Here is a 16,135-nt window from a genome sequence, read left to right on the forward strand (position 1 = left end):
ATTTATGAATCGACAGTGGTGCGTGTTGTCATGGTAGAGGCTCTTCACAAGCATGTTTTTCCCCCTCCTGTTATTTTCTACCAATCCTCTCAAGACTTCAATATAATACCAGTGGTTCACTGTTTGATCCTCAGATGGGAACTCCTGGTGTACAACACTGTTCATGTAAAAAAAAAAAAAAAAAAACCTGGACAACACTTCTCGTTCGACCTGACCTGCTGCACTTTGATCTCGGTATATTGCCATAAACTGTCCTCATTTTGTACATGTTTGTAAATGTTTCCCAGAAACAAATGTGGCATGCTGCCTGTAATATTCAGACGTCTTGACTTTTGCAACACATACTCGACATAGTCTCAAACTAACGGGAGCAGAGTGATAACTAATTGTTTCAGAAATGCATGGGAAATGGATAGTTACCAAGGAAGGATAACACTATACACCACCACTAAGTTTAAAACCACTAACACATTGCATTTATGCAGTATTTTCAAAGTTTTTTTTTTAACAGGCCTTATACTTCAAGGGAAGGTGGTCAGTTGAAGTCAACTTTTCTTGCCGAGAATGTTTTGTTCTTCCCTACAGGTGGTCAGTTGAAGTCAACTTTTCTTGCCGAGAATGTTTTGTTCTTCCCTACAGGTGGTCAGTTGAAGTCAACTTTTCTTGCCGAGAATGTTTTGTTCTTCCCTACAAGCTGTATGATTGATTAGGGTTGCAAGAAAGAAAAATGGTACCCTATTGGAAATCTACATATCTCTTACTATGAGATTCTAAGAGTTTTCACCAAGACTTCTTAGAGTGTGTTCACAATTATTTATGAACCATTTTTATAAATGGTGTTTTCCTGACGTCAGATGTTAATATCATGTCTATTCACTTTCAGTTTGATAGCCAAAAGAAGAAAAGAGTTTGAATATAAAATACAGCGCAGAACTAAGTGTAAAGAAGATTATTTGAGATACATCCAGTATGAAATGGATCTCTTGAAACTTATTCGAGTAAAGAGGGAGGTATGTACACTTCACTGTTTCTTCATAAACTGTGCGATTGCATTGTTGCTACATATCTACATCACATGTAACTGTTTATGCAATGTTGGAGATTCCTCTCTGACTACACACATTGCTTTTCTGTTGATAATACTGCTTCATCCATTTTTACTGTGATATCTGTGTAAGATTATAATTTTTTCAGATTTCTTTCTCATACCTTGGTTTTTGGTTTGGGTATACTAAGTCTTAAAGTTCATTTCAATTTGTGTGTGCAACATGACATTACTGCTGAAGGGATTATGAAGCCATGTTTTCTGCAATTATCACATCTGATCTGTATAAGGTATAAGAGCAGCCAGTTTTGTATATTTTATGCATCTGGAATGTTCTGTCCTTATCTTCAATTAGAGACATGTTATTTTTCAAAGATCCCTGGTTTCTCTTGTTGAGAAAACAGAGTGCAAGTCTTGAGTCTAGCGCATCACATGCAGCTCCTCTCTTACCCTACCACCCCTTCCAGCAGTCTACTGCAGATTCTGGACTGCTCAGAACTGTCCACAGAAGAGTCTGTGGGGCGATCGCCATGAAATACTGTATTTTTTAAAAATAATGGTCGGCATGTATTATATGTAATAAAAAATAGGCATATACAATGAAATAAGTATAACAATGTCCAAAATCCAGACTAAAATGTTCTTGTTACTAATCCAGTTCTTCAGTCTCGCTCATCTCTGTCTCATAAGTCTTGCGTAGACTCATCACTGTTACTGTCGCCATTTACTCTGAAACATAAGACACCAAGTTTCTGGCTCCAGTAATCCTTCACATAGTGTGAATTCCTGCTCAATTTGTTTTAGATGTTGACACACTGGACCCCATTCTGCTTTACCTATTTAGAAAAATTTCTGTTCACAAAGCTGCCACACTTCTTTATGCTGGAAAGTGATTAGGTTACACTTGGCATCCCCTATGTTTAACGTCATCCCAAAGTCTTTTCTTTGGCATTGAGATCTGGTTAATAAGCTGGTAAACAAAGTACAGTGTGACCATACTTGTTTGAAATCCTGTCTTAACATGCACTTCTTAATCTTCAGTTTGTGAAGCTTTATTAGCTCATAAGGTTAATGTTTATAAATTTCATTTGTAAAAGGAATGTTATTTTGCAGCAACCAATCCTGCATTTCTGATATCTTGTTGCTGGATGTTTTAGACTGTGATAAGATCTTTAATGAAGACTATTGGGGAGGGGGGCAAAATTAGTAGGAACAACCTTTTTCCTTTCCAACGCTGGTTGCTCGAAGAGTTCATCTTGCTGTGATATTCTCCTGCTTTTATACTGGATTTAAAGATCAGAAGTGCGTTTGGAATGAAACCGGTCCCATTTCCAGCGTGTACAATGATCAGACGTTCCTTAGAAACAGGACTTATGAGGCTTTCGCTGCTGTCATCAGCCCATGCTATTGTTGTGGTATGTCAGCTATGTTTCATCAGTGTACGCAGCTGATCTACCCTCTTGCCTAAATATTGTGATAGCAATGAAGTAAGGAATCCTTGAGTTTTTGATGTAATTTCTCTCAGCATGCGTCTTATGTTTCCAGTCATCTTCCACTGAAATACAACTTTCTTAAAAACGTCAGGCTAGATTGTGATCCTTTGTTCTAGATTATTTCATGCTGTTGAGGAAGTACATTTTTTACTGTTGACATGTTCTTCCCCTTAATATAAAATTCAGTTATTGTTCTCCTTATCACACTCATGTTGAAGTGATCAAAGTCTGTACATGGTCTATGCTTAAATTTTGTTTTTATTGGTATTCTGAAACTCTTTGAAGTTCAGTTCAGCATATCTCTCCCTTTTTTTTTACTTTAATTATGGGCACAGAAACATCACATGCAGCAGAGGAGCATTCCTACTTTTTTTTTTTGACAGGAATAGTAAAGCCATATTATCCTTGCCTTCTTTTTCATATATGTTAAAACCTTGACAGTAACTTCCTTTGTTTGTCCTTGGATAATGGTGCTATAAAGGTTTGATTATGCAGGAGCCATCTCCTTCCAGAAAACAATTCAAACAACCTACTTGGTATACTGACTGCGAAATTAATGGATCACTTGAATTTTCAAAGGAAAAAGCGTATTAAATTGATTGGTTTGAAATGCACAGGTGAGGTAAGCTGACAGACTAAGGGCTGAGCATCTCGCTTCATGCAACACTACCCCTTCCCTTATCCTCCATTTTCCTAGGTTCATGCACTTTCTTGGAGGTGTTACGGAATTAATTTACCTCTACTCGCAAGCCAGGTGTACTATTTTTAGCTTCTATTTTGTTATATTCTGTGTGTGTTGTGCTTCTGCTAAACTATAGCTTTAAAATTATAAAATGATTCTTCTTCTTCTTTTTTGTGTGCAGAAATTAGGCCTGATACAAAAGAAGGCTGAGATTGACTACTCCATCGCCAATAGAGTAAACAAGTTGTTTAAACAGGCAGTGTTTCGTTTTCAAGATGATGTTAGAATCTGGCTGGCCTATTATAGGTTTTGCAAACAAGTGGTGAGTATTAGAATCTATGTGAATCCTGTAGAACTTGTTTATGAAGAACAGGCTTTGGATAATTATGTTCTTGAAAATGCTAAAATATGCATGCAAATTTGCAGTAAAAAGTGTCAACATATGCAGTAAAAATTTTGAAAAATGCATTTAAAAGAAACATATAGCCTATCTGATATCAATGAGCATTTTATATTATAAGAAATGAATGTTACACTTTAAACTTTGCCAAAATAAAAAAGAATTACATACCGTACCACAGTAAAATGCTTCAAATTCAAATGTCTTGATTACACTTTATCACTGCATGATGTAATAGGTTTTGAAACATAAACTTGCACCTATGTTCGCTTGAAATGACTTTGTACTTCGAGAACACACTCTCCACATCACATGCCACAATTTGAGCATACTCCAACTTGACAAAATCTGAGATTTCTAATATCGATGTACCATTAAATTTATCTTTGTTTTAAAGTTTGAGGAGACCTGAGTTCTTTGAAACTACACTATGCAATTTTTCATAGAAAACTTGATTAGTTAGGTTCATTAGGGATCGTTCGACTTCTTTAAAAATTCCATTACTAATGTGAAGAGGCAGTCCTTTTTCTTCCTATTTCTTGATGGCTGAAGGTATGCAATGCAAATTAGAACAAATAAATATAAGTTGCTCACGAACACCATCTTTGCTCAAGACTTATTGAGCTTTGTTAATAGAAGCAGCTTCTTCAGAATCAAGATCTTCACCTCCCTTTTTTACTACCTCAAACTAATCGGCATAATAAAATAACAGCCACGAGAACATGATTGTAAAGAATGCCTGATGGCCACAAACAAGAAAATGCATCATTGAAAAATGTAGCAACTGTTGAGTGATTCACCTTAGGTAACACAGCATACACAAGCGTCAGTAAGTTTGGACTTACCTACGAAAATAAATAATTTTCTTAAATAATTGTTTTCTGTGTGATGATAAGTGGTACTTTAGTTCTGTTATGTATGGATGCTTTCAGCACTTTCATAAAGCTATTTCAGTGCATATTGCAAGATATTACTTTATCTTTTCAAAGAAGTTGACAGACTTGTGGTCCCCAGCTCTTACTGCCTGCTTCTACCTGGATAACTTCCGGCTCTTTACCAGGTAATAAACATGCCTCTCTCATGTGATTACTTGTCCTTCTTGTTTCCTCGCTGTCTCGGAAGTCGACAGTTAGCCTTCAGAAGTTAATCAGAGCAGTTGTATGTTACCGGGCGAGTTGGCCATGCAGTTAGAGGCGCGCGGCTGTGAGCTTGTATCCGGGAGATAGTGGGTTCGAATCCCACGGTCGCAGCCCTGAAGATGGTTTTCCGTGGTTCCCATTTTCATACCAGGCAAATGCTGGGGCTGTACCTTAATTAAGGCCACGCCCGCTTCCTTCCAACTTCTAGGCCTTTCCTTTTTGCCATACGACCTATCTGTGTGAGTGCGACATAAAACCACTAGAAAAAAATGTTGTATGTTTATCTCCGTACCAGATTGTTTATTTTCTACATTGTTGTTATCTGGGCATAACTACAGTAACAACACACATCAAACAATCAAATATGAGGAAGAAGGCTAATATAACTCAAGAAAACAGAGGCAAGGCTTGTACTTATAAAGAAATTGGGTGGTCGAACCGAAAAATTGCAGAAAAATTGAAAATTTCAGAGTGCACCGTTCACAGAGCAGTGGTAGTCATGAGGATCGACCACGCAGTGGACATCCAAGGAAGACTTCTAACATTGAAGATAACCGTATTTTAATCCTCAGCAAGCGTGAGGGAAGGTGTACAGCGATAGATATTTGCTCAGAGATAAATAAAACAAGAGAACAGCCTGTGTCTGTGACAACAGTGAAAAACTGTGTGCTTGAGGCGGGATATATTTGGTCGCGTAGCAGCACAGAAACCATTGTCGAAAACTGTACACAAGCAGAATAGGCTACAGTGGGCCAAAATGCACGCTAACTGTACCGCTGAACAGTGGAAAAGGGTGCTTTGGACGAATTAATCTAAATTTGAAAAATTCGGTTCCAATCCTCGCCAATACGTTCGTTGCCGCCCTGGCAAAGGGTTATTTAATTGTGCATAATTCCATCTGTGAAGCATGGAGAAGGAAATGTGATGGTGTGGGGATGTCTTGGAAATAATCAGGTTGGTGATTTGGTGAAAGTAGAGGGAATACTGGTAAAGAAACAATATCACCGTATCCTTTCGCGCAATGCCGTGCCATCTGGAATGAAGTTGATTGGTGAAGGATTTGTTCTGCAGCAGGACAATGATCATAAACACACCTCTCATTCGTGCAAGCACTATCTGGAAAGGAAACAAGCTGAAGGAAAATTGGAATTAATTGTCTGGCCTCCTCAATCACCTGATCTGTCACCTATTAAACTTTTGTGGGAAGAACTTGACAGGAAAGTGAAAGAAAAGGCGCCAGGCAGTGTGGATGGGTTGTGGCAATGTCTGTTAGAAACCTGGGGACGTATAAATATCGAGACTTTGGAAAAATTAACAGCTAGACTGCCACGCATCTGTAAAGCTGTAATCAAAGCAAAGGGTGGACACATTGATGAACAGGCAGTGTGATTGCTTAAGATGATGTGATTGTGTTTCTAGCTCCCTGTGACTGATCAGTGTAAAGGAAAATCTAGTGAAATGTGTAATAAAACTAGTTAGTTCTAAAAACACAAGCATTTCCATGTTGATTTACAACAAATAGCCCCTAACTTTTGTGGTAAGTGAAAATTCATGGGTGAGTTTAAACTTTCTGACACTAATGTATTTAGTAGATATGACGTTTCGCTCTCTTCTTCCTCCCCTAAAATTCCAAACACAAAGTTAGCTACATATCTTTGATCCAAGTCCATTGTTTCGTCTAGTGAGACCCAAATATATTTTTCCATCAGCTTTTTCCTTAGTTTACCTATCATTACTTTATAAAGTTCAGGAACTTAATTATTCGTAATTGTTGATTCATCTGGGACTGGTTGTTTCGTATACTCCTGCAGAAACTGAACTGACTTCTTATTGTTTAGCTTAGCCGATGGGATGTTTATCGAGACAGATGCTTCATAAAGATCTTCATTGAATTTACTTTGTGTTGGTCCAGGTTTAATTAAAGCAGTGGTTACAAGAGGCTTGTATTTTGTTTCAAGCTTACCTCTTTCAATTTACTCTCTGTCGTTGTTTGAAGATGTTGAATTTGATACTTTTAGTTGCAGTTATGACTGTGCTACATTATTTGCAAAACAACACACTTCCGTCAGTTGAAAAGTCTTGAAACTCGCATATATATGCTTTCAATACTTCAGTAACAGTTCTCTTCTGCCCATTATAAATTAAGTAGCAAGAATACAGCTATTTAATGTACAGTACTATAAACCACAATCTGTTTCAACTCAACCAGAGTAAGGCTGACAAGATCTATTTGTGCATGAAAGATAACTATTTGCGAAATGAGGAAAAGACAGCCCTGCTATAAGGGAAATTCCAAAAATCAGTACCCACCTAATTGCATTGCAGGTAGACAAAAGCCATGGCCAGATGTTGAGCTGGTATTGTTAAATTTAACGCTTCAATTATCTCAAATACATGTCAAATTTTCCATTAGTGTCCTGCAGAAGCTGATAACTACACTCAAGATGAAAAATACTTTTGAAATATGTCATAACTGGAAGAAAATCCAAAAATATGCACTGTTAAGATAAAACTGCTCCTAATATGAAGTTGTAAATGCAATATGCAAAAGCATAACTATTAGAAAAGTGACAGAACAAAATTTAATTACGCTTATTTTAAATTGTGCATATTTACTTGTAAGCCTGACTTATAAGTGCAGAATTGAAGTTCGTATAACTTAAATTCATAAAAGAGTTTTAGATTGTACAATTAAACATACAACTACAGTACTTGCTGAAGTTCTTTTAGAAATAATAATGAGAAATGTTAGTCTTCTCCTGCTCGCCCAATGCACACTTTATAATTTATGTTCATAATTTGTCATGATTTCATTGCACATTGCCCTAGTTTTGTAGAACATATTGTAACAGGAAAAAAAAAAGTCTTTGGCCGCAGATACTAGCTTTAAGAGCATGGAATGTTTCTAAGGGGGTGGTACGTAAACATTGGAGTTGGTACTGAGAGGGGTATTAGTTCATTGAATTTATATTCTTTTGAAAATCTGGTTTTATTGTTCATTTGAAACAATGGAGGATGTAGAAGTTCTCAAATTTCTAAGTGCACATGTTGCAGGGTTCGATCTCACACGAGAATACTGAGAGGCGAGGCATGACGAGCACACAAGTCTCCCGTATGGTATTCAACTCACTTGTATCACTGTCAAATAAATTAATTTTTGCTTTAAACACTGCATCGATTCATTATAAGTGGGATATGTCAAATGTTAATGAAATAGACACTTGATTCTTTGACTCAAACACCTTGTTGAATCACAAAGGTTCATGAAATTAACACTTGAAAAACATTTGAACTGAGTAACTGATCACATGTTGCATGTCAGCTGAATTGATACCTAGGAAAATTATGTAGAAATCGACAAGGTCAAGTTCGCGACGTAAGTCCGCTGATATTGGCACGACAGTCTAAAATATTCTGTTAGATCGCTAACATGTATTATCACTGTTCCTAACTGACTGGCTTCGTCAATTTTGTGATTGGAACACAACGTTGGATGGAATATTTACAGTTCGTGGAGTTCAGGACATATTAGCATGTTTGTTATAAATTAACAAGTTGAATGGCACCTGGAGAATGTTCTACTTTGTCTGTAAATAATTAATGCACTCAAAGACTGTTTAACACTGTCTGTGAATAATTATTACGAAGTAGAATCTATAAATTTAAATGTGGCACTGAAAAATTCTATGTTCTCTCGGAACTTCACGAGAAGAAAACACAAGTTCAAATATGGCATTAATATTCTGTTCCCACAGTTTGTTACAAAAACACAAGTTCAATATGACACTAGGAAAAATTGTAACACTTGGAAAAAAATTCTATGTTCCTTTGGAACGGCACTGTTTGTAAAGAAAACACGTCCTAATATGGCACTTGAAGAAAACTACCATGTTCCACTTCCACTGGAACCGAGCACTAGAGAGTCAGAGTATCGTCCCACCGAAATACAGAATCCTGACTGGACATAGGTTCGGTCTGCCGCACTTGAAAGCTCTACCCATCGCTCGTATCGCTGAGACGGTGGAGTATTACTGTCCTAATAGCCTAGATCGCCTTGCTTTTATACCTGGAGCCGATGAAGCATCTCGAAACATGGACATTATCCACCTGTATAACGCCTAAAGTACATAGTAGATTTGCTCAAGAATTTGATAGTTTGCAGATGTTATTATGGCCTCAACGTTGGCGGTGCAAAAATAATTTTAACTCCAAATAGACTTTTAGACTTTACAGATGGGTCAGAACATCACCAAATATGGTCATGCTCGCCGCGTGGAGCCGGCCCGAGGCGGCCACGTCACTGCAGTGTACGTCAGCCGAGTTCGGCAGGCTTGCCTATCCTTCACCTCGCGCGAAGTTTAACTCTCATAGTTCGAACTTGCTTTCACGTAGCGGTGTTTCTGGTAAAATATTCACAAATTGTTTGGATGTCTAGTACTAATCAGACCAAATTGACAGCACACGTCAGCCTTCTTGCTTCAATTTTCAATTTCACGTATCACTAACATTTTCTTCCAAAGTTAAAACTTCTCTTTTTTGAGGCCATTCTAAACCAGTTTGTAGCCAGATAAGTTTTTAGTACATGGACTGAAGATTTATACATAGAAATGTTGAATGTGGACTCTTACTCATCTAAATATGAACTGAAATTGTTTTATTCTTTTAGGTCCTATGAAAACACACGAGTCGAACCCACTAAGAACTTGCTTGGTTTTGAGGTTATGAGACTAGCCAGAAATTTTGACAGGCAACACCTTTTTACACATGTACTTTGTATATAGTTATAAGTGAGCATTTTCACGTGAATAGTGGTTATTGTTCCCTTTCATAAGGAGAATATTTTGTTTGCAGAACATGTAACTAAATCATATAACCAACACTAGAGTTCAGATTCGCTCATGGTAAGTTGTAAAACAAGTATCAGAAAGAATAAACTCACACCTTGCACATGCTTTCATTGTTTTATTACCACAAATTTCACCATCTCAAGGATTGTGACACTAAAGCAAAATTTCAGCAACTCTTTACTGAAAGGCTACCAGATAAATATCCTGAAAGGTCTGAATGTCACTGGACAACACTTAAGACTACAATATTGTCAGCTGGTGAAGAATCAGTTGGATACTACAAGATCTAATATCAAAACTGGTTTGTAAAAAATTACCAAGACATTCAGACTTGGTAAACAGAAAGATAAAGGCATGTAGGGAACTACATACTATTCTTTGACTCTTGATATATTTTCCGGGAAACCTTCCGTTGTTATTATTAACCAAGAAGGCTGTGATGGTTTTGAATGAACAAGTGATGGTGCTTGTATTAAATTGATGCTACATTTCAGTTAAAAATAAAAATAAAATGTATTTTGGATAGTACGTTTCATGTAGGCTAAGTCGTTGAAGACCTACAATTGGTGACCCCAAAGCACTACGATAATATGTCTTATCCTTACATGCTTGTCATCTGCACCAAAATGACGAGTGAAAATATTGACGATGCCAAACAATCAATTGAAATGGTGAGCGTAAAATTATCTCCTGGGTTGAAAAACCAGAAATATGGTTTTCGCAAGTAGAAGCACATTTTAACCTTATCGGAATCACAAATGAAAACACAAAATTTAACTATCTTTTGGCTCAACTCGATCTTAAATTTGTTGAAAACATTTGGGACTTGGTGTCATCAAACAAGAAGAATAAATACACAATCGCTAAGGAACGACTTTTGACGATTTACCGTGGAAGTAAAGAAAGACAAATCAGAAAGTTAGTGATATTGAACTTGGTAACTTAAAACCAAGCCAATTACTTCAAAAAATGAAGGTCTCGATGGTACCGACATTTTGGATAAACTTTTGAAAACATCGTGGCTTGACAAATTACCTCAGGAAATTTGCAGTGTATTAGTGATTGCTGACGGTGATGTTAATAAACTTGCAGATGTTGGTGATAAGATACGGGAAATTAAGTCTCCTGAAGTTAGGTCAGTAACCTCGACCGCTAACCCCACTTCTGGTTTCTCTCTTCATGAAATCATGGAGAAAATATGTGAGTTAGAACGGCAACTTAAGCGTCGTAATAATTCTCGTCCCAGGTCGCGAAGCCGTAGCCGCAGCAGGCCAAGATATAGACCTGAAGGAAAATATTGTTACTACCATTTCAGGTTTGGTTCCAAGTGCAAGCCTGAAAAAATGTGTATCACCATGTCAGTGGAATGATCAGGGAAACTCGAGGCAGCAACCACTGTAGCGGTTGCGTGTGTTGCTAATGATTCATTGAAAGGCCGCTCACATAACTCCAGTCTGTTCGTCAAAGATCTTCATTCAGGACGCTTTCTGGTGGAGCTGATGTTTACGTTATACCAGTAATGAAATTGACGGGAAGTAAACCATCAGATTTCAAGCTTTTTGTAGCCAATGGGACTCGGATACAAACTTTTGGTTTGAAATTAATATATATTGATTTAGGACTAAAGAGAAAGCTCGAATGGCCCTTTATTATTGCTCAAACATCCAAGGGTATTTTAGGAGCTGATTTTATTCACCAATTCGGTTTTTAATTGATTTAAAAAACAAACTATTTATAGAAATACGAAGTTGGCTGTTTCAGCTGACCTTCGCCTCACGGAGCACTCGGGGGCAGCCGCATGTGTACGGGCGATCGTGGCGAGCAGTTTGACCTGAGGACCAGGATCAAAAAGTCGATCTGGAAGGGGTACTCCCCAAACCCCACAGATCGCTCCCGTGATCCAAGTCATCCAGTCTGAACTCTCAAGTGCTTTATTTCGATAAATTACATAAATGGAGGGTGGTCCGAAGACCTACAATACAAGTCAATAACGAGAGTACCATTTGCTAAAGAATAACAGAGCGGCATAAGCAAACATGAACAAACAAATACATACAATTATACCACAAGAACGCTGAGAGTCCGATGGCGAAAGCGAAGTCCGCCGGGCGGCTGGCAATTCCTGGGAACCTCCGCTAAGTTGTCCCTCCTGATGGCACACCATGGATCCCGCATGCGCCGCGGCCCCTGCGGCGGTTGACCGCGGGTACCCGGGTGGGGGTCTGAAACTGGAATCCCGGTGGGAGATTCACAAGGTCATCTGCTGTAGCATTAGCGACTTGGACGGCCATACTCCGTCCCTTGGTAGGAGCATAATACAGGATGGAAGAATCAATGTTGAGCGTGATCCATGTGGGGCCAGGTGGATAGTGCCCACAGAATCGTCTGGGTCTCGTGCTGATCCCGGCCGATAGGGATAGCCGGAACAAGCAGCTTGAGCGCCTCTGCCAGACGATAGGCCCGTTCAGGTTCTGGAAATGTAAGGCCTGATGGATATGATGGTGGTGCCAAGCTCCGCCAGGGTTGCTATGCAGAGTTGTCGTAGTCTTGAAGGTCTTCGTCCTCATTGTCAGGAAGATGGTCGGGCGGCTGGGGGCCGGGAACCGTTCCTGACCGGGGTGCCGGTTGCGTATCTGCTGCTCCAAACATTGCACGGTCCGTATGAGGGCCTCCCGATCTAAGTTGGCTGGAGATAGAGCCGGAGCTTTGGATGAGTCAGTCTGTTCGTTAACTTCTTGGAAGTCCGTATGAGACCATGTGAGCCGCCCTGCGGGGGTGCCTGCTGCTGCATTCTTGCATGAAGGATCCATCTTCTGTTCTCGAAAGTACTGGGTAACACTCATTGTATCTGACTTCGTGACTTTAACTAGTTAACTAGCTGTTTCAGCTGACCTAGCAACTGTATCGGAGACTGATTCAGTTAGTACATTGATAGCTAACTGCCAATTTTTTGAGCTCCTAATGAAATTTCCTGTTATAACGAAACCTGCCATTACACCTGGAGAAGTCAAGCATGATATTCAACATTTCATTACGACATCTAGTGGCCCACCGGTTTCTGCAAACCTCGTAGACTGGATCCTCAGAAGCTTAGCTTGGTAAAACAAGAATTCCAATTTATGTTGAACTATAACATTATCCAACCATCGAAGTCTCAATGGGCTAGTCCCCTGCACCTTGTTTCCAAGAAGAACAGACAATGGAGAGAGTGTGGTAGTTATCGTCGACTTAACGATTGCACCATTCCAGAACGCTATCCCATTCCAAGTATCGATGATGTTAGCCAGATCTTAACTATCAAATGCATATTTTCTAAGCTAGATCTCCTACAGGCGTATTATCAAATGCCCGTAGCTGAACAATTTCATGCCATTCGGGTTACGGAATGCCCCGAGTACCTTCCAAAGATTCATCAACGAAGTGTAGGAGACTAGACTTCTGTTTCGCCTACCTCGATGACATTCTAGTTGCTTCTAAATCCACAGAAGAGCATGCTGAACATCAGGGCTTAATTTTTGAGAGACTAAACCATTTTGGCCTGCGCTTTAACGTCAGCAAGTCCATATTTGGAGCAATAGAGAGAGTATTTCTTGGTTCCCTAATCAGCGATGATAGAACACAACCAGACCCCGAAAGAGTAACTGGTATAAAGAACCATAAGCGATCTGAGACTGTCAGAGAACTTGAGCATTTCTTGGTTTAATCAATTTCTATTACCGACACATAAAGAATGCTGCTGAAAATCAAGGCCTTCGGAATGACTACCTCAAAAACTCTACGAAGAATGACAATCGCCAAATAGAGTGGACTGAAGAGACAAATACACAATTCGACAAATGCAAAGAAGATTTATGCAATGCGGCTCTCTTAACATGCCACAGCGCGGACTATGAACTCGCACTGTTTGTGGATGCTTCCAATTTTGCGGCTGATGCTGCCATCCAACAAAGAAAAGAAGATGAAGAATGAAAACCCATTGGATTTTATTCTAAGAAGTTCTCTGCTGCCCAGAGAAAATATTCAACTTATGACCATGAACTGCTCAGTATTTATCTAACAGTCAAGTGCTTCAAGTACCTTCTAGGGGGCAGAGTTTTCTCAATCTACACAGATCATAAGCCCCTGATTCTTGCCTTCTAGCAAAACAATGAGAAAGCTTCTCCAAGACAACTTCGACATCTCTAGTACATTTCACAATTCACAACTGACTTGCGCCATGTATCAGGAAAAGAAAATACAGTTGCAGATCATCTTTCCAGAACAGAACCGTTTTCCACCTACTATGATGATGTCGCTAAAGCACAAATGAAAGATGACGAGCTTAACTTCTTGCGTTCAACTCCTCAAACTTCACTGAAAACATACTATGGTGTGATGTATCTACAGGCAATGTCCATCCATATATTACAGAAAAGTTTCGTTTAGCTGTGTTTCAACATTGCCAAAATATGTCTCATCCAGGCATCAAAGCAACTGTGAAACTGATTTCTTCCAGATTCATCTGGAAAAACATGGAGAAAGACGTAGCATTGTGGACAAGGTGTTGCCTTGTCCTGTCAGAAAAGCAAGATATCGAGGCACACAAAATCTCCCATTTCAGAATTTCCAATGGTCAATCAGTGATTCAGTGTAGTGCACATAGACCTTGTAGGACCACTACCACCACCCGATGGCTTTATTTACTGCCTAACATGTGTGGATAAATTCTCAAACTGGGTCAGAGTTATTCCTCTCCAAAACATTACAGCGGAGACAGTGGCACAAGCTTTCTACAACAGCTGGATAACCCGGTTTCCATCACCTAATCAAATAATTACAGATCAAGGAAGAAGACAGTTTCAATCAGAACTCCTCTGTGCACTGGCCAAAGTATGTGGATGCAAACTGTCAAGAACCACCAGTTACCATCTTCAGAGCAATGGCAAAATCGAGAGATTTCCACGCACTCTTAAAACAGCAATAAGAGCGTACTCAACTGACAAATGGACCGAAGTATTACCATCCATTCTCTTAGGACTCCGTTGTACAGTCCGAGAAGACACCAGTTCCTCTGTAGCTGAAATAGTGTATAGCACACCTTTCAGAATCCCTGGTGATTTCTTTACTGAACCATATTCTAAGCCACGCATGGACCTGCCAACTGTTATTAACCAACTTCGCCTCAGAATGAACAATTTAAAATTGGTGGAACAGCTTCAAAAGAATAAGACAACGGTATCCATCCACAAGAATCTGTACAAAAACCTCTCACGTCTTTGTTCGAGTTGATCGAGTTAAGTCATCCCTCGAAAGGCCGTATGATGGTCCATATTCAGTTATTAACCGGATTGAGAAGTATTTCACTTTGAGCAAGGGAAAAGAGGTGAATATTTCAATCGACCGACTTAAACCTGCCTACCTCCTGGCTGATCTTGACCAAAAGGCTGATCACCCAAGACCGTTCAGATCATCAAGATCACCCACCATTCTGGTATTAATGATTCTGACAGACCTGATTGAACTTATGTAACAGCAGCCATGGCGAGAAACTCTGACTCGCAGTGGAAGAATGGTTCGTTTTCCAGCTAGATTCGTAGACGTATGCTGAGGGGGAAGTGGTGTAGGGAACCACATACTATCCTTTGACTCTTGATATAGTTTCCGAGAAACCTTCCGCTATTATTAACCAAGAAGGCTGTGATGGTTTGGGATGAACAAGTGATAGTGTTTGTATTAAATTGATGCTGCATTTAATTTAAAATAAAAATGAAATGTATTTTGGTTATTTCGTTACGTGTAGGCTAACTCGTTGAAGACCTACAGACATACCAAATTTGGCAGACCAATCCTGGCTCACCTTCCAAGAAATGAGAATATCAAGATGCGTAAGCCAATATACAGAGAAAAACTTGAGATCTCAAAAACAGAGGGTAGACGAAGCCTCAAGAAATGAAACATCTAGCAGAAACTAACAACTCTCGGGCTTTCTTCAGCATGACATACTGTATACGGCCTATCAGTTTGAGACATAAACGCACTTAAATCTAGGGATAGCTACTCTTCTAAAAGATAGCGCTTCCATTATCTCCTGATGGAAGTAACCATTTCCAAGAACAAAAAAGGATTCATAGACCGATGAAGCAGCATTTTCAAAACTTTCAAACAAACCTAAAAACCTATTAAACAACTTAGCTGTTGGATCAGATGGAATTTGTGCTGAATTTTTCAAAGGAGTTGGCCAAATCCTGCTGAACATACGCTAATGCTCATTGTCAAAATATGAAACTTGAAATAATTCCTCATCTCAGAGATGTACTTCTAGTTATCTTTGAAAAATTGGTCAGAACTGTAGAAACTACTGTGGAATAACCCTTCTCTCTGTTGCTGGAAAAATACTTGCTCTGATTTTATCCAACTGCCTAATGACTTTTGCTGAAAATTGTTTAACTGAAACAAATTGTGGGTTTCTGCCAAATCACAGTACTACAGATATGATTTCTATGTTAAACAAATACAAGAGAAGTGCAAAGAATAACACCATTCTTTATAC

At 39.1% G+C, this 16,135-nt stretch overlaps 1 protein-coding gene across 2 annotated transcripts in view; it reads left to right on the plus strand.

Moving 5' to 3' along the window:
• LOC136873791 (U3 small nucleolar RNA-associated protein 6 homolog) overlaps positions 1-16,135 on the plus strand; it is a 228,371-nt gene that overhangs the window by 21,955 nt on the left and 190,281 nt on the right. For both annotated transcript variants that reach the window (XM_067147025.2, XM_067147024.2), the window contains exons 2-3: positions 884-1,010; positions 3,402-3,542. In XM_067147025.2, coding sequence (XP_067003126.1) covers positions 884-1,010; positions 3,402-3,542 — 268 coding nt within the window. The remainder of the gene's footprint in view (positions 1-883; positions 1,011-3,401; positions 3,543-16,135) is intronic.

Source organism: Anabrus simplex, chromosome 5 (assembly GCF_040414725.1).
Source record: "Anabrus simplex isolate iqAnaSimp1 chromosome 5, ASM4041472v1, whole genome shotgun sequence".
Taxonomy (NCBI): Eukaryota; Metazoa; Arthropoda; class Insecta; order Orthoptera; family Tettigoniidae; genus Anabrus; species Anabrus simplex.